This window comes from Drosophila simulans, chromosome 3R, assembly GCF_016746395.2.
Source record: "Drosophila simulans strain w501 chromosome 3R, Prin_Dsim_3.1, whole genome shotgun sequence".
Lineage (NCBI taxonomy): Eukaryota > Metazoa > Arthropoda > Insecta > Diptera > Drosophilidae > Drosophila > Drosophila simulans.
In genome coordinates, this window is record NC_052523.2 from 21,856,007 (window position 1) to 21,876,134 (window position 20,128).

General features: G+C 42.4%; 1 protein-coding gene across 1 annotated transcript; it reads left to right on the forward strand.

Moving 5' to 3' along the window:
• Window positions 1–7,031: 7,031 nt before the first annotated feature.
• On the forward strand, window positions 7,032–19,451 carry LOC6729642. Its single transcript, XM_016177534.3, has 6 exons — window positions 7,032–7,255; window positions 15,867–15,928; window positions 16,521–16,836; window positions 18,086–18,312; window positions 18,385–18,697; window positions 18,764–19,451. Exons 4-6 carry the CDS (start codon window positions 18,099–18,101, stop codon window positions 19,245–19,247), a joined length of 1,011 nt encoding a protein of 336 aa, XP_016036287.1. The 5' UTR covers window positions 7,032–7,255; window positions 15,867–15,928; window positions 16,521–16,836; window positions 18,086–18,098; the 3' UTR covers window positions 19,248–19,451.
• The last annotated feature ends 677 nt before the right edge of the window (window positions 19,452–20,128 follow it).

A 20,128-nucleotide genomic window follows, 5' to 3' on the forward strand; every position in this document is an offset into this window, starting at 1 on the left:
ATATTTGGTTTCTTTGGTTCATAACTGTCAAATGTCAAACATAACTGTCAAATATAAATGTCAAATGAAGAGGGGTATTTACTTTTAAACATTTCTTTAAATACAATTTCTTAAAGCAGACCCATATATGTATATATTATATATAGCAAGACATTACATTACATTATTAACAAAACAAGGTATTTTTCTTGCAGTGTAAAGGCACATCAGCGTAGAATGGAGAACCTGAGCTCTTCACCAACTGCTAGGATTGTAAAAACTGTACCGAAAATCGCTTAAAAGCGCGTAAAACCTAGTTTGAAAAGCAATCGAACGAACTACGCATTGGGATTTGATCCTGGCATGAATCATACATACATGTATGCTAGCATTGTTTTGTATAATTTATGCAACCCCAACCCCAACGCACAATGCCATTGGCAGGGCGGAAATGGGGTGGCTCTGCTGCGCCACCCTCCCCCCTGGCAGCATCTCCATCTATGGGGTAGTTATGTGGCAGGATGGTACACAAAGAAAAAGGATATATGCTTAAGAAAAGGACATTCCAAGACCTACGACACATGGATCTTATCACTAAAATATATGCTATTCTATACATCTTAAAGATGTTACTTGAGTTTAAGTGCTGAGTTTTTCTCAGTGCATGCCTGATGCTGTTCCTGTTGGATACCAGAAAATTCTGTTGCGTAGTCCTGGCTCAATTGCGTCGTCGAGGGATTCTCACGCTGGATTTTCCCAGTTTCTGTCCTTGGCCCTGCCCTTATCCGTGTCCTTATTCATGTCCTTGCCCTTGTCCCTGATCCCTGTTGCCTGTTGCCTGATGCCCGTTCTGTTTTCTTTGCATTTTTCCTCGTTGGCTTGTTGTGTTTTTGATTTGGGTAGGCCTCAGTTGGTTGCGCCTTTGTGGGCATAATTATGCCTCCGTTCTGGAACCACCGATTGCATTCACATTCAAATCCGGTGCAGTGCAACATTTCTCATTTCTCAGATCGCATTTCCGCTTAATTGTCTGCGATTGTAACTGGCCATAAAGGATGGGAATATACATATAATGGAAAGGAAGCGGGACGAGGACGAGATGATCGCGATGATCATTCGAAAAGCTCACGGCAGCTGTTGTCTCTTATTTTCGCCAGGTTTATGCGAATCGCCCGAAACGCATAAACATATCAAATTACGACGATCGAATTTTGTAAAAACCGGAAGTTTTTTCGTCTTTTAAATCGCCAAAGACAAAAGCCCAGTTCATTGGCGGCATTTTCTTTTCATTATTATTTTAATTTACACGCAAATCCTCATAAATTTCGACAGATCATCTCATGCGACGCCCTTGAGTGGAGCAAAAATAAAATAAAGAAATAAAGGATCTCCACTCCGGCGATCTTGAACTTTGCGTTCCATTTCGATTTTCGATCTTTTGATTTGCTTTCAAGTCGCTGCAAATACGATTTCTGTTACATTTTTTGACGAGTTTAAGTTGGCATCTGTTTGTATTGAACAAACAGAGGTGATCGCACTGCAAACAAATAAATCAGCACTCGTAAAACAACGGCGATCATTGGAGTTCAGTGGAAGATTGGCTGAGATCTCTGCGAGATGGGGATAGCTTCACCTCCAGGCGTGGGTCAAGTTCATTGACGCCTCAGTTGGACTACTTAATCGCCATTGGTAGCAGAATCTGTATGTGAAACTAGGTACTTAGATTTTCTATACTTAAAAGACGTTTTATTATCCACTGGCTTATTTGTTATAATCCTTTTAATAACTTATGTTTAGTGGCCTTGCTAATAAATCCCGCTATTAAGTTAATGTTCCCGCTGATCTGGCGGCTTATCCCCCAGCTGAGAATGCAAATCCATCAAGATTTAATGCTCGAGTGCCTCACTACTGGAAGATTGTGCGCTTAGATCGCTTTGCAGCCATATGGGTGATAATGCGAAATTTGCACACCATCGATCGGATGGATGGGCCAGTTGCCCGAGGAGGGTTATTCGCGCTAACAACTTCATTGCGGAGCACGGACAAGATTGCAAATTGCGAGAGATCGATCAAAAATACTTTCACCTTGGCTCAAATGAGTCGTGAAATTCGTTGTTGCGCAAGAATCCTGCAAATGCAATTTGCCACAGAGGAGGGGTTCCAACGTATCGAGATGATCCATCCCATTTGATGCTGCTGCCTATTGTCCTTTTTTTTAGGCCTAAGCCGCAAGCAAATTTGTTTGCCGCTCGAGATCGATCATTTTTGGGACCGTAAATCACGGCAGGATGCGCAGGACCAGTGTCCTTTTGTCTTTGCCCTGCCATTGTGCTCGAAATGTTGTTTTTCTTTCGTCTTTTATTTCTGCTTTCCTCTACTGTTTGCATTTCGAAATGCAAAATCTGAGCAGGAAGAAAAGGAGGCTGAGCAGAAGAAATGCTGACCGATCTTTTGGCGATATGCAAACATCTGCCATTGGCCCTGTTTACTTGCCTTTCGACCACTCCGCACCGCCGAACACAACTGTACCGAGGATTTGGGCGAGATCTTCGTTCGCACTCATTCCTCATCAATTAGCTACGTGATCTACCAGGAATCGGTGCAAGGATCTCATAGTGAAACCAATCACTCCACACCTGTTATTTAGGACACTATTAGCTACGTGAGCGCGCCTCGCGATCTTCACTCAAGAAAACCCAAGACCACATAGGATCAAACGTATGCATGCATGTCTACCAAGAGCAGGCCGAAAAGGCTTAGGCCAAACCTGTTGGTCCGCCTAATGCCGCACATTAATTCAATAGGCCACGAAGGAGGATCGTGGGTTCGCTCATGCATGTAGATCACCGCAGCGGATCAAAATAAAGATCGAAATGCAGACTGAAAGCCTGAAGTTGGAAAACAGTCGGGACCAAACAGAGGACCAAAACAGGTACAGGTAGTCCAAATCCTCTGTCTGCGGCTCGTCTACAGGATTAGCGTTAGAAAAGGGATCGATGAATGCGCCAAGGATCTGGCCGCCGATCGCCAAGTGAAGTGGAAGCCCTTACAGGCTCGGTCCATTCCAATCCATTCGGGCGGAAGTAACAGCTGCTGCCGCTGATTCCTGCGTCCTGATCACCATCTTTTCGGGCCATGTAAGATGGGTTGGCAATTATCGATGCTGCAGCTGTAAAAACGCCGAAAAACAACAGACCCATAAAGACGAAATCAATGCGAAAGCTTCGCTCCCACACAAAAGCTTCCTGCGGCTACGATCGTTCCGGTGCACTGCTACAAAAAGTCGAGCATCTTGAAAGTATTCTTGGTTCTAAGAGTATTAAATAGCTAAATTTACGATTCTTCCACTTTCTTAAGTACATTTATCATGACGACAAGTCTTATACCTTAAAATGGCAATGCAAATTGCATAAAATCTTCTTGCAGTGTGAAAGACTCTCTTCTGTCCCGAAGATGCATCTCTGTGTTTGAGCCCGTTCTTCTTCTTCTTCTTCGACGGCTGTCGTTGTCGCACCTGTCGCACAATTTATTTTTCGCCCAAGATACAAAAAAGCCCAAAAAGCAATGCAATAACCACCGAAAAAATACGAAATAAAAAAAACAGGGCAGCAAAAAGCAGTTGCTTGATGTGCAGCGCATATCCGTTTGTCTTTAGCTTCCTTTTGGTAATGACGACAGAGCCGAAAGAAGCAGCTGCCGTTCCCAAAACATGGCCAAGACAACAGCAGCGAAATGGCCTGGTCCTGATCCCCAGATACTCGGCTGTATCTGCACTTTGCAGTCTGCAGTCTCCAGTCTTCAGTCTTCGGAAGACGCAGGCAAAGATGCTTCCCAGCTGAATTGAGCTTGGGCTTGTAATTTGCAATCGTTCACATGCTGTTCTTGTCCGATTTTATTTGCTTTGCTTTATTTTAGATGCTCTTTTGTGGTCATAAAGTTTATCTGCCTCCCTGGACGAAACGCAATGGAAAACGATTGCCAAAAAATAAAAAAAAATGTACTAAAAAGTCTCCTTCTGTTCGCCGTTTTTGGCGAGAATCAAGAATTGGTTCACACAGCTCCTTTCGGCAGTTGTAGATCAATGTCACATTTATGTTTTGATTTCAGATTTATAACTTTATTAAAAACATACAAGAGGACCAGCATTTATGGCCATGTTCCCTGACACTTTGAATTACGCATTTCGCTGTTTGCCAGGGACATTTCACAATCACAGGCAATAAAATGAAATGCAAATTATATTAACGATAGCCCATAAAGTGGTTTATTGTTTGGAATAAATTATTTCGAACAATTTAGCTAACACGGTATTTGTGATTTATTTTAGTTAAATTAAAGAAATGCTCCTTGTTACTCTGACTTGAAATTAAGTTAACTTGTACTAGTTAGATGATCTATTCAGATATGTTTACCTCTTATCTTATGTTAGTAACATTTTCCTATAGATAACAATGGGCTAATCCGAAAACGTTAGGTGATAGGTTGCAACGATCGTTTTCGTGTGTCCAATAGTTAACCTTAACCCCTTGTTTCCCCTTGGGTGCTACTGTGGCAGCCCAGCATGTGGAAAACAAATTGCTTAGAAAACATAAACAAATTACAGCGAATTAATAAAGCCGTTCGACGGTTGTTTAATGGGCCAGAGGGCAAACCGAAGAGGGGATCGCCGGGAAGAGGCACATGAACATACATACATACATATATCCCCTGATCGGGGTGGTGGCCTGTAAACGATAATGTAATGGGGAGGGAAAATGCCATGGCTGAGTCCCCGATTTTCCCTTTTGGCAGGCACTCGTCAAAATGGGCGAGATAAGACCATTTGGTATGGTTTATTTCGGGGCCAAAACGAAGAAAATATCAAAACATCATTTCCAACGGCTTTGCAAATGGGCGAAAGGAAAGTGGGAGGGGAGGGGCAGTACCTTTGTACCGTTACCGGTTCTCAAAGACGCAAAAGGTGGCAAACTAGTTTCGCCGCTGGATAGTTGGCCTTCCATGGCTGCGTTCTGCGATACCTTCGTCCTGACAATAGAAATGGAAAATTCAGGCAAACAGGAGCAGAAGTGGGAAGGGACTAAGTAGAACAAGAAGATGAAGGAGAGTGCGTAAGCCGCAAGGATCAGAAGGATCTGGAAACTGTGGTACAGCTGCGCCGAACACAACCAAAGCTTAACCCACTAAGGATAGGGGTTTCTAAACAAATAACCTTTGAACTCTTGAAAATTGATGATCCACTACTTTTGGAACCTATGAGATGTTATATTAACAAACAATAATATTTTTTGGTACTTTTAGATATTAAGTACATATATCTAACTATTGTAATTGTACTTAGATGGCTCATTTATTTCACAAAGGGTTAAGAAGCCAGGGGCTGGGGAATCAATTGGCATGCGGCAGATGTTGTCCTGTGGCGCATCCTTTGTAATTAACAAAGGAGTGCGGTGGAGTCGGCGGAGAGAAGAGACCTCGAGGCACGGGTTAAGCCCATTAAAAGTCCCCAACGACTCGAGCCCGTTTGTGTGTACAGTTGCCATTGGGATCGTTCAGTCGCGCTCTTAGTCGGTCCTTCAGTTAGTCAGTCAGTCATTCAGTGCGTCAGTCAGTCATTTAGCCACTCAGTCAGTTTGCCAACCTGTCTCTGTTTGGCATCACCTGCCATCGCCATCGTCTGTTGTCTGTTAATGTGTTTAATGATGCCCTGGCCATCGGCGATCTCAGTTCAGTTTTCATTTATGCTAAATTTTTTATGCTGCGCTGCAAAAAAGCTGAAAAATTAGCCGTCCTTATTATATTAGTACAGACAACACATTGAAGATAAGCATAAACCATTATTACAAGCCGAAATATGTTTTTGATCTTACAAATGCTCTTAAATGGCATTTAATGATTTATAGCTCTTAGTTCTTTGATCGAGCCTGAAAAGGATCTGGTTGAATGAAATGTAATAAATTTCTTGGTATCTTTTTAATAGCTAAGCGATCAGCTCTGCTCAAGGTGTGACTATGAGACTCTGTGCCACTCCAGATGTGTCCGGACATGCCTCGTGCCTCAGCGATTGTCCTGATGCGCGATATGCGGGCAGCGCGGGTCTTCGTCTTCATCTTCTGGTTTCTTCATCGATCTCTAGCCACGCGCCGCAACTTTCCTCGCGACTCTCGGTTGCGCTCTTGCCACCGATGCACCTGCTCGCCAACCAAAAGTAAACCCAACTGGCCACCGAATGTGGGCCGCCCTAATGGAGTTGTCCCCGGGCCCAAGGTTCGCAACTTTTACCAGCCTGCTCTGGGCGATCATTAGCTGGCAGAAGGCCTCACTCGACGGACAACATTTTTCGGGTTTCAAGTCTTAGTTAAAACTTCTTTTTCGGGCTTTTAGGGGATCTTTTTTGCATTCAAAGTTGAGATAGCTATGGGCGATGCTTAGGATAACCTATAGGATCTTTGCGGATCCGCAAAGAATTCGCTTTCATAAATATACTTTAAATCTTGTAAAGTATATCCTTTCAGCACAACCTTCCCAATATATGCCTCTTAATTTAAAAAAAATGCTATGTATTATTCTAGAAATATACTAAAAAAAAATCAATGCCTGCATCCTTATTCAGACAGTCTTTATCTTGTATGACATAACATCCCCCTGTTCTACGACATTCCAGAAGCCTTGCTCGGGAAACCTTTGGTCCTTTCTGGGAGAGTATCAAGCGATTCGGCGCAGAGAGCGAACAAAGATCGAGGTACCCTTTGTTTTTCGAGAGTAAGAGAGTTTATACGTGATTGATATTGATATTAATCGTACTAAGTGATTGCTATGTAAATCCTTAAATAAACGTTATATACTTATATATAACTTATATTTAACTTGTTATATTTTATGTCTAGCTAACGTAAACTTCTGGTGTTACTTTATACATTCTGTGCCCCTTAAAAAGCAGGTAGTGGGTATCTAAAAGTTGCCACCCCTGCGAGTTGCGTTCCTTTTTGCAGCCGCTGCTTCTGCCGACGTCGGCAGAGAGATTCGAGTCTGAGTTCTGAAGTCGTTTTCGTTGAGGCGACGAGCTGAGTCGCCGCTGTGGAGGAAATTCAATTGCGCGCAATCCATCGGCGGCGACGGTTGTGTCTCAACAGACCCTTCCAACTCCTGACTACTACTGATCAAAAGAAATATAAGTAAAAAGTGAGGAAGTTACTGCGGATCGAGGAAGTTAAAGCCTTGAGCCTCCGGCACGACGATGGTGTGTTAAACATTTCTGTGCGCTCGTGTTTGTTTGTCGGTGAGTTGAGTGCGCGCGCTATTTTTATTTGTTAACTTCACCAAACAGAACCGTTAGTCCCAAGTGCCCTCAAAAAAAAAAATAGAAAAACACCAACTAAAGGAAAAGAAACATCATAAACCGACGAAATATCCCCCAAAGAATCTGTGTAAAAGTGCAAAGAGACAAGGCGGAGAATGCGCCCGAAAAAATCAAGGAAAAAAATAACAGAAAAAACATTTGGCTGGGTGCGGTGATCTTGAACCCGGGCTCAACTCCGCGTAACGGTGCATCGGCAAGTGCAGGAAGAAATGGGTGAAGATGGAATAGAGGAGGAAGGAGGAGAAGAAGGATGAGGAGCGCGAAGAGGCCGTTGCATTTCTTTTGATTGCTTGTGTATCATCTTCGGGGATCTCTTTGCGCCCACTCTTTTTGCGGGCATTTTCCGCTCATTTTTGGCGCAGCCTCCCAAAAGGTAATCTCCCCAGTTCCCAAGACCAGCGTTATAAAACTGCCGTTAGTTTTTTTATGTTTAACCGTTTTTTGGGCGCAGCCTCGAGGAGTGACTCTCTCCTTTAGATAATTACGGCAAAGAGGTGAAGAATTTATGCTGACCATCAAAATAGCTAATAGTTGGGAGTTAAACTAAAGCGCTCTGCTAAAAAGACTTTTTGCGCCCAAATGATTGTGCATATAGGCGGGGAAAATGGCGATTTTCCTGTCGCCTTTTGATTTATTTACATGTGCTTTTGCCTTTGCATTTCGGGGAGCAGAAGCAGAAAGAAATAAGAAGCCATTCTTTGTGCAGAAGTCAAACAAACATTCTGACTCATTCTCTTCGCGCTCTTTTTTGTTGAACTTTTATTTGTTTTTTAACATGAGCCCCAGTGCGGGAGAAAGAGCAAGTAAAGTTAAAGTAACGGACAAGGAACAACAGCATCGTCATCGCCCCCAGTTCTTCTCCTTATCCTCACCATCATCACGTGTCGCCAACTCTGTTCTTCGCCTACACAGACATAAAATGTGAGGATCTTCATTTAAATTAGAATGGCATGTGGTATACAATGCAGTTATAGTTTTTAAAAAGTATTTAAACTAAATATTAAACCAGCAAAATGTTTTTCAAAATCATCAAACTTTCTAAAAGAAACCGCATGATTGCATAATCCTTTTGATGTAATTTGCTGCCATTCGTATAAGCTATTTCTCTCAGTGCATCTTTTTGCTCTGGCCATCAGCCATGTCAGCGCCTTCATTATAATAATTTTTATTGCTTTTGCATAAATCAAAAATCATGGAAAAAGAAACAACTGGCAATCGTTAAATGTGAAGAGAGGCTACAAAACATAAAAGGTGCGTTTTCGACTGTCTGCACTAATTTCACAAAATGTTGTTCGTTGGACCCGCGTTTCCCTTTTTTTTTCTTAATCCTCGCATTTCCGTTACTGTTGCTTTTGTTTTTGTGCCAAATCATTGCGGTCTCTGCATACAAATTCATTAGTGACGGCCCCTATTCTTCGCTCTTCTTGCTCCTTTGGAAGAATTCTCCAGCTCCACCTTCTCCACCTCCCACACACTCTCGTTTCTGGGAATCGCCATTCTTGTTTTTGTTGTTGGTGGAGCACCTTTCTTGCAGCGGATTCTGCAGGAACTCACACGGCGCCCTCTCTTCTCACCCCCTCTTTCTACCAATCATCCTTGTTCTTCGCTTTTCTACAGAATTATGCACCAGGCCTAGGGGCAACTTTCTTTTTGTGTGTTTTCGGTTCACAGTTGATAGGCAAAACTTCTGGACCTTTTCAAGTAAAATGTTGAGATAATAGGAAATCAAGGAAAATGCTGCAGTAAAACTACTTTCTTGCTGTGAAATGTTATTTCTACTCACATTTCTTCCCTATACTATTAATTTTAACAATTTTTGGGTCACGTAGGCATTTATCGTTTTCCATATCAATCGGTCACAATCTGCTTTTTACTACATTATTTTCCCATGGAGTGAACATAACCTTCATACGCAACAGAGCTCCCCATTTCCCAAATAAATTTCAACACTTTGTTTTGTAGCACTTTCGGAATCTACGAAACCGAGGCACACAAAAAATGAAGTTCAAATTTTTACCAGCTGCTTAATTTCAATTTCTTTTCGCTCGATTCTGGCCTGATTACTGTAACCAAAAATGTGACCCACACCCCCTCTCAAAGGTCCACACTTTGACAATTTGGTCACTAATTTTAGGGCCCTCCACTCCGATGTCTGAGCGAAATACAGTTGTCGGTAAAATTTTATTGATCTTCGTTTTTTCTGCACAAAAATATAAAATTGTTTCATGGTCGAGACCTTCGTTGCTGTTGTTGCCGACGAAATCGAAATCTCGCCAAGAAGCAAACGGCAATCGGCAAATCGAATTCAAAACGCGTGTGTGGAGGGAGGAAATCCCAGATCCCAGAAGAAGATCCCTGAAGAGGCACAAAGGGACGACTCCAGACTTGAGACGCGCCACGACGATAACAACAACAAAGCAGCAATCAGCAAATACTTGGTTTAGGCGGACCAATACACCGGAAACAATCAAAGCTAATATTGACATGTCCTACCTTAACTAAAATCACTTTGATAGGTGCATAGATAGTTCCAAGGTTCCAGTCTATTGAATTATATTCAATCATTAAATGTATGTAATTATTTAATCAAATTTAACAATAATCTAGGTTATCAAATATCTCATTTGACCATTATGACTGGGTGATATTTTGAAGTGTAACCACTGTCCCATCGAAGAGCCACAAAGGGCCGCCCGAAAAAATATTTTTATCTTGATATTTCTGTTTTTTCGCCGTTGTTTGTTGTTGTTGCTGTTCTAAATACGCCAAAAGTTGCTTTCGGGGCATAAATATATGTCTTTAGTGTGGCATGTCTGGTTGCGTTTTTGGAACTTGGTAAATGGGGCAAAGGCAGACCGAAGACAGACGGACCTGACCAAAAAAGCTGGACCCGGGATCCCAAAGTCGGGCAGAATTCATGGAATTAGTTAACGATTAATGATTGGATATTGATTTCGCTTTTGTGGCCCCTGAGTGGTTGGATCGACTCTCTTCGGCAACTTGGCCCGTCCGTTTCGCTTTTACTACTCATTAATTTCCTTTAACTATCTTGCGGTGCATTAAAAAACACTGCTGAGCAAAATGAAGTTCCTGCGGCAACATCTTATTCGCCTGGGCTTCTTTCTCCATTGAAGAAGCCACTTTACATAGTTTATTTGCGTTGTTGCCAACTTTCTTTTTGAGAGATTCTCTTCCTTATAGCGTCGCTAACAGCTTTACGATCTGAGCAGACATAAAACTCGCAGCCAAGGAAGATAACACTCCACTGGCAGTGCCAGAAGAATGGAATGGGGATTCTACGCTGTTCAGGTAGTATTCTTCGTTTCTGGGAAACTTAATTTGTGCTCCTGGCCGCCATATCAAATTGGCGCTATCGAATACCTAACACGGGGCAAACACACATACCCGTTTGTTTACACATATGTACATATGCATGTATAGGCAATGCCCCATATAACTATGAAGCACCAGCTTAAAATTTGCTTAGCTCGGTCTCCCCTCTGCGAAATTCGAGGCTTAAATTCTTCTCGATGAGATGCCACTCGGAACATCCCATGCCGCAACCCATACCCTACACATTTGCGTAGAAGGGGCCCGAAAATAAAAGAGAACAGCAATTTTAATTTGTGTGAGAACTTGGCCCCATTCGGTCTTCGGGATTTCGTTCACTTTAAAGATGCTGATGATCAGGGTACGACGGGGGGATTAAGATGGCGCATATTTACCGCCGATCATTAGCTATTAGACCGAAGACTCCTTGGCAACAAGCCCGATTCTTCAGCGCCCAGATTGTGAGCCACTGAAGACGCGTAGTAATTGAGCCGTTGTAGCTGTAGCCTCGTCCAGGCCCAGTCTTCCGACTCTAGTCTTCAGTCGCCAATCTGCCTGCCATTGCTAACGAGATATGCCAAACTATTTGGCAATTAGCGGATAATAACATTTGGTTACACATTTGCGAAATAATGAGAAACTTTGTGTGGAGATGCCATGAAAAGATTACGCACTATGCGTCCTGTAAAAAGGTGTATGATTTTATGACACAACTCTAGCATTCTTCTATAATGTAAAGACAGCGTATTAGCTTTACTTAGTTATCACGAAAGGTTCAGCTTATCAAATGTATATTAGTTGAATGCGGAATTCCAAGTTCCCATTCAACTTTTAATTGCCATCTTCCGATTAATTCCCAATTCCCTTAGGACAATTCCCCAGAGAAAACTGTATTATTAGTGTACAATAACTGAATCATTTTTTAAAGAAATCACATTCTCGATATGAATGAAACTACAAATGGAGATTTCATAGTTCTTAAAATAAGCCGGAGAAAAAAAGCTGCGAAAAAAACACTCATTTAGAGAAGCAGGATATCGCACTTAACCAGCAAAAAGATAACGATAGTTGGCGGTGAGAATTTGGTTGGCAAATCTGCACCTGTCCAGTAGCAAATTAAATGAGATAATTTTTATTTTGCAATCCAGCGTAATGGAATCAAGTCAATATTCCAGCTGAGTGTGGTTATTTGCCTTGAGACACTGGCTTTTTGCTTGCTTTTAAAGTTTGATGCCATTAAACAGAGACTACCACTCGAAACCACGTTTTCCCAATGAACAATAATTTCTGGTCATCCTCGTGCGTCTGGCGAAGATTCTTTTGGAGCTTAGCCTGCACAGATGTGGGCAATCAATTGGAGAACTCGCGGAGCGAGCCCCAATAAACGACGCGCTGATGGCCGACCATTTCGACTGATGACTGCACACGTCCAGGGAGAAGTGGCCCATATTACGCCATAACGATATCAACGAAATGAATGTGCTTCGACTTACAAGAGAAGCCTTTTACATTGAGGGAAAATTCAATAAATTATTCAGGGTATTTTCAGGAAACTAATTTGTTCAAGATTTTGGAAAATTAAGTTCGCTCTCCATTTGCATGGTTCTTAAAACAGATTCTAACGTTCGCTGTTCCATTTGCGATTCTTTTTGCCTAATTCTTTAGTCAGCCTCTGCAATTACAATTCTTTTCACTATAGTTTATTCCAAGCGTAACTTCCGAATCAATTTCTTTGAGATAGTTTATTCTGCAAGTTAAATTAGACTTTTTCCCAGTGCAAGGATGGAATAGAGAAAAGGGGTTGGATCACCGGAGACATGCCCACTTGTGGCGCAGTCGCTCTTTGTGCGCCAACTCATATTAAACCACCGTTATGCATATCAGCCACACAATTCTACAGAACTGAATTCTACAGCAGAGCAGAGAAGAAAGCAGGGGACGCGAACAGATCGCCACATATCGAATGAAGATTGGCGTGGCCGTGGCGTAACCCTTTAATTATGCCACATACGAATACCAACAGAGTGAGTCTACAATCCACCGAGATCGTTCTAAGCCGCATTTCGGGATCGGGCTCACCTCTCCACGTCAACGCCTTTCGAATGGCACTATGGGTTGGTCTTGATCTTGGTCTTGGCTTTGGCTTTGGTCTGGACTCTCGGGTATAACTCCTCTGCTACTTTCTAAAAATCTGTCCGGGAATATAAATTGCAGCCACGTTCTCGCTCCTTCGGTGAGTGCGAGTCAAAAATTCTGCAGCACTCTGAAGCCGCATCTTAATTGCATTTCGATTACGCTGCTCTTGCTGTCTTGCTGCAGCGGCGGCTGCTGCAAAAACAAACCAACCAAAAAATGGCAAAATGGCTTGGCAAATCTAGAAGAATTGGAAGCAAGAGCAAATCAAATCTGTGAGTGTTTGCCGAGGCAACAAATGTTGCTGGCAACATGTTGCACTTGCGAACAGGCCCCCAGCAATTGGTAGAAGTTGGAGCCTGCCAAATAGACAACAGATGAGACAGCCAGGCACGGCCCAGTCCGCATCTCTGGAACGCCTTTTGTGCGATCTGCTGCTGGGCCCCCCCGAGCCCAAAACAGGTTCCACCGACCATGGCCAAAACGATGGCCAAGTCTGGCGACCCGAGAGCCTCGGCTGCTGGAGCCTAGAAATTGTAACAGCCAAGAGCGGAGGTTCGGTTCTCAGGCGGCAGACCTTTCTCACTGGTCCTGGGCCCATTTAATACAGTTATTTCTATTCGCGGCCCTCGCTCGATCTACAGTGGAAACTCTATGGAAGGAACATTTTCTTTTTTCTCCTTACTCATTTTTATTTTTTGATAGAAAAAAAGTAGACAGAAATATTTGCCTGTAATAAAAAGCAAAAATATTATCTTCTTGAGCTGACTTTACGATCATTTTTCTCAACTCATCAGCACATATTTTTTTTCATTTCCTGTACTAAACACTATTTGCTGTTAAACTGTAGTCTATAAAATGATTAGTTTGTTTTTAATAGCCCACAGTGTTGGTTTATTTGCATATTTTATCATTGTAAACCATTGCACATTCTTTCGCGAGTTTATGGAGATTTAAATTCCTCATGAATTAATTGAAATTGCGAACATTACTTGGAATAATACTTTTAGGGGTATGATCAATTCTAAGTTGCATCCACTGTATCTCTGTCTCTCGATGAAGCAACAAGTACATCAACAATGGGAAATGCAAACGGTTTTTGGCTGGAAGTCATGGCCATCCATGACCATTCCCGTTCACTTATCCCTGGCTGCCATCGAAGGCTTCGATGCTTTCCTAAGTTTGGTTTGGTTTGGTTTGGCACTGCGGCTCCTGCTCTCGAGTCATTAAAAACGATTCTACTCGAACTAGAACAGACCAACGGACAACGAAAAAGCTGGCAAGTCTTTCGCAGAGGCGGAGAAGTAGCCATCATAAATGTGCAGGAGAAAGGCCAGCGAACCGAACTCTGAATGCCCTTAATGAGCGCAGATGTGCAAGGAGAGACCGTAGAGAAGACAAATGGGCATTTTAAATATATGTTAGAAAAGGAGATACGATACACACACGTAATGAATAGCCATGAGAAATTACGCTATATTAGTTGAATTCAAATTCAAAATCCAAATGGTTAACCTCTGCAATTAATTTACCTTCTGCTAGATCGAGGAGAATTGCAAACTGGCTATTATGTCTTTCTCTTCCCAGCCCCCACCGTATATTTTCGAAAGGCCTCCTCTTTCTAAAACCGAGCGCCTTCAATTCCTGCGGGGATTTTCGATCGCGATATCGAGAGAAGTGTGTGTTATTGCTGACTTGTCAGCTGTTGGCTTGAGCAAATATTATTACTTGATCCCCACCGCCGAGCCACTCCAGTTTTTCCCCCATGCCTGCCCCACTCCCTGCCAGCTTTTTCAATGAATTATTAGTTATTTCAAATTTATGTGCCGTACTGTTTCTGTTTTCTGCTCATTCTACTGCCTCGGCTCATTTTTTTTTTGTTATCGTGCGTCTATTTGCGTTTCCGCTTTCCGATCTCCAAGACTCGGACTTGGGGTCTCTTCTGGGCCTTTCCTTTCGCTTGCTGAAATGGAGAAGGCGAGGGCAGAAGCGCCCGAGGACTGAAGAGAGTCTTCGAGCCGTTGGGGGCGTATTTGCCTAACAAAAATAAATAAATATGAATTTATTGCAGCTCTTGTTCAGTGCGGAATTCGTTGTTGTGTCGCAGGGAACAACATTAAAACCTAATGCCGTCTTGGGCCACGAAAAGCGCCGCCAGCAGCGATCAAATAAACAAATACCGAGCTCCGATTCTCCGCTGCCCCCAGAAGATATTATTAGTATTATTATATGCTGGTTTTCATTTGGGGCAGATAAGCGAAATACGCTGAGGCTCCCAAACAGTTGGAGCAGTAAATAATCTCTGGAAAAGCCTGGAAAAAGGGGAATCGCGGGTGTGTTTTGGTAGACTTATTTTTTTTGCTGCCCTGGCAATTCTTCCGCTCAGCAGATTTGTTAATTTTTTTTTGCCCGCCTCCAAGTGGTTCTGGTTTCTACGAATTTGTCACGCCTTGGATTTCAAATTTTGTTGATGTTAGCCAACTGTTAATGGACCCCGCAGCATACTTTCACATACATACATACAAGCTTCCTCTTGCGAAATGATGTGAGGCGTAAGTAAAAGGCATTTAACGCTTGATTTTGTCCAGGGTTTAGTTTTACCTGTTCCCGATCCTATGCGATCAGAAACTCCCACTCCTCGAGGACCCAGGACTATTGTTGGGCATTTCGCAGACCCGCACAAAGGACACTCAAGTAGGGGCGGAAATTTAATATGAACTGCTGCTTATGTTCTCTGCTTTTGAAATTCGAGATTTTTGGGCTTTGGTTGGTACTCCTATTGTTCGCCTACCTGCCTACCTGTTGATGGTATTATTTATGAATGTTTATCAAGATGTTCCCTGTACTTGCTGAAACTCAATATTCGTGATCTTGTTTTCAGCCGAATAAAAATATGAATTTCCCGTAGGACGGGAAGGTGTCAACGTTTTGCATTTCGAATAAACATTGCACTTGTCCCGGCCTATGGGCGGTTTGTAATAAACAACTAAAATCAATAAAATTTATTTATTATTACTAAAGCCATGTCTCGCATTTTTTGTTTATGATATATTTTCTGTTGTTTCAGATCTCTAATTCGCAATATCAGAACGTCTGTGTTATTTTAATTATATAAAAGTATATATACAGGTGAGTTTGCTTCTTGTCTATTCTATGTTCTTATGTGTACTCGATCGCTTTGAATTCGTGTTCATATTTTCCTAAAATTCCTAGTTGAATTTGATATTTAAACATTTCCAAACGCGCGCGGTATTCTGGTACTTTTCATCCCTTTTCCGTTATTGAAATCCCCGACCATGGTTGCCATATGTATTTGAGTCGAAAGCGCTGCCACCTGGTTGGCTGTCTGCTAGAGATGTGCAATTGAATGGTCTGTGCAATGAATAAAAAGTGTCTCAATGGTGCAAAACAGTTTAAAATGATTGAAAATGAAAATTTAACACTGTTAAATACAAGAAAACAACCCAAACGTAGCAGAAATCCGAGTGGTGCTAACTGGTTTGACTGCATGTTCAAAGTCGGCCGTCACGAGCGAAAGAAATTGCCTCACGCTCGCATCTCTACTACATGGGGTTCGGCGCCTGTGTGAGCGAGAGGGTTGGTGCGCGCGTGGTCGTGAGGTTGTGTGTCTGTGTGAGTGCCTGTCCCTGTGTGAGTGCCGCTCTCTTGCGGCTTGCCTCGTCCGTAATTCGTAAAATATAAAAATAAAAAATTTTTTCAGTTTCAGTTTAAAAAATATTCTCACAGCGACTAGTTGTGCGTGCAGGCAAAAAGACAGAGCATCGCGAGCGAAAGAGAGCGGCGAACATCGCACTGGCGGAGCGTCGTGTGTTGCGCAGGCAATCTTAATTAATTTATTTACGTCTATATTGATTTTTTAAAGTAACAGCCACAGCTACAGTTAGCCATAATAGCCAGCTAGAAAGCAGAGGCAAGCCCAAGCGCAACGCAGAGCAAAGAGCGCGCGTTTTAATAGGTATAAAAATAAAAATACACACTAAAACCAACCTGAGGCGAATCTAAATTGTATTTCCGAGGTGAGTAAATCTATAAAAATAAATTAAGATATTTGTTAATTCGATATTGCCAGCCAGCCAAAAATAATACCAGTTTCTCAATTACTCGGTAATGTCTGCTTTCTTTTTATTTTAGTTTTATTATTTCTTTTCTGTTTTTTTTTATTTATTTATTCCGTTCGCACAGCGTAAATTAGTGGTAGTCTGCAATTGTTTATTTAAAGTTTATAAGGCGACTCTTTATGTTTATCTGTGTGAGCAGAGCAGCGCAGCTGGCGTCGCTTAAAATTAATATCAAGCAGTTGCGAGCGCGTTTCTGTACTTTTTTTTTTAGGTAGTTTGATATTTTTACGGTATTCGCTGGCTTTGTTTTTATTGCGCTGCTGGCGTCGACGCCGACAGTGCGCGTCGTTCGCTTAGCACCAAAACTGAGCGATAGAGAGAGACAGAGCGCACTGAAGATGCAGTTTTGTTTTATATACACACCTACGCACGCGTATATATACATGTAAACGGCTGCGGCTGTGTAAAATGCATGTACGCCGTTAAAGCGGATGCAGATTAGGGTTGGCAAGCATAGATTTATCGGTCGGTTATCGTTAAATTCAGTTGCTATCTAGCCTTGATTTTGTGAGCAGTAATACCTGTCCGAAGTCCAATTACAATGTTGCTTAGCTATTATGCTGCTTCATTCTGCTTTAGAGGCACCTTATTTACTTTGTATTTAAACAGCGGAACTGTCGATTCGTATCTTTAACAGATCACCGACTTATCGAAGTGATAATATGCAGGATACGATCAATCTCCAGCATCAAAACCTCAAGCAGTTTTACCAACATTCAGTAGTTCTCACCCGCCAACGCTTCGTTTTATAGTCTTCTTCTGCTCGGCCAGACTTTGTTTTTTAATTGTTTATGCTCCCTTTTGTTGAAAAACCGGTAACTAAGTAAGTGTGTATGTATATCCTCAAAAGTATTCCTTCTTTCTCGTGTTCTTTTCGTTCGCTGGATCGATTCTTTTAGTTTTTTAAGACCTTTGAGCGGTATTAACTATGTTTTAGAAAAAGAGCGGTTAAGAAGTGAAGAATATGATCATTCAAGTTTTCATATATTATGTATTTTTAATTTTTTAGTTTTTTAAGTCAGTTCGCCTCGAATAACTTTTTAGTTAAAAAAAAGAGAAAACTGAAAAATCAAAATTTTAACAAATCACAAAATAATATTAAAATGGAAAATAATAAATCTTTCATTGGTAAAATTAACCATGGCAGGGCTGGAGGAGGAATGGAGAACCTGTCACACTTGTATCCACCGCAGTTGCCAAAGGGGCGTGGTCGGCCTCGAGCGACATACGCCCAAACGGGCGAGTTTGATCTGGGTCTGATCCGGGAATACCGATCGCACCCAGTGCTGTACGATAGGTCAAACAAGCGGTTCAAGGACAAGCTGTATGTGGCCCATATATGGGAACAGATAGCCCACAAACTGGGCTACGATGGTGAGCAAGGGGATTAAACCAGTTTCAGATGGCAGGAAATAATTCTAGGCATATTCCCATCTTAATTCTTAGCCACCAGTATAAGGGAACGGATGACCACGTTGAGGAATCGCTATAACATCGAGAAGCGACGCGTCGAGAATGGCCTTTCCACACAGTCTTCACAATGGCCTCTGTTCGAAAGCCTCCAGTTTCTGGGGGATCACATACGGCCCAGGCGCAGCTTTAAGAACATGAGCATAAAGGAGGAGGATGAGGAGACCTACGAGGTGGACGATTGCCGGAGCGACAGCAACGGGCATATGAACAGCATCAAGGACGAACTGGAGGACGACTCCGAGATCTTTGATTGCGAGCAGGCACTCCCCGTTACCACAGTGCTAGGGTAAGTCCATGATCCATTGCTGCCTAACGTAACATTTGCTAATGACAAGACATAATTTCTTTATAGGATTCCCCTGAATACCTCTGACGAAGCCAACAAGAGCCAACGCTCCACGAATGGAGAAATGCCCAATGGCAAGGGCTACAATCACTTTGCGGAAAGCTATCACCGACGAAACCAAAACCAGCCGGAGTACATTATCAGTAGTCCGATTGTTAATCCCATGAGGAGCAATAAGCGTGGATCACAGGCGTTGGACGATCATCCGTCGAAGCGCCGATTCGACGACAGTCTGTCGATATCCGGATACTATCCAACACAACCTCTAGCCCCCTTGCCACAGGCGTACGCCAAATTTCGGGGATTTGGCGAGTTCATGTGCCACTCCCTGTGCGATATGCCAGCGGCCACTGCCTTGCGCCTGGTGCAGAAGTTCACCCGCGAATTGGTCGAGTCCTCGCTTCGCAACGAGGATAGCGGCAGCAAAGAAAAGACGGATGAGGTCGATCCGGTCGATCAGAGCAGCGAGTCGCAGGAGGAGGACGAGTAGATTTAAGTTACACTTTTAAATTACGGGTAGGGATATTGGCACGCGTGTCTACATCTATGCATATAGCATAATAGCCGCATTGATGACAAATTCGATTACATCATTTATGATTTAATTATACTCTTTTAAGTCTTCTAGCCTCGCAGTAACCGGGGTGGAAGATCCAAGCATTTCATTTATTAACATAATGGAAAAATACACTTATTTGCTTTGTTTTAAAGGCAGGGGAACGGGTCGACTAATCCAAATTGATTAATTTTCAGATTCGGCAAAAGCATAATACTCTATCTGTAAGATGCACATCTGTAATGGTATAGAATCCTATAAATCCTACATAAAGGACCATACATATTTTAAACAATAATTCACTTCATGGTTTCATTAAGGCGTCAACTGAAATGCAAATATATACTATGTATATAAATCTGTGGGATCAGACGCAACTATGACTTCGCGACGAATGTGAACGTCTTTAAGTCAGCGTTCCCCTTGCGCATCTCGGACCTCTATAAGGGCATAGTATGCCATCATTGTCTTACACAACAGTAATCTGCCCTTTTAAGGACTCGAGGATAACGCCTGCGATGATATACATATTTACATTTCCCTTGGCAGACTTAAAGTAAAAAAAAGGTCCTTAAGTTTTATTACTTTCTGTATGCGAGAACCAACCCTAAAGCTTCTGAAAGCTTCCACCTTCGGCCCTTGAAGCTAAACTCAAGCTAAACTTTGATTACTATCCCAAGGAAATAGTTTCTCTGAGGAAGAGCCATTTTAACTGGAGGCCATGAATAATGCAATGGATAGCTGACCATGCTAATAAACTATCTACCACCTAATTTTACGCCACCCAGAATCACTGGAGGTGTTTCCACGTAGGA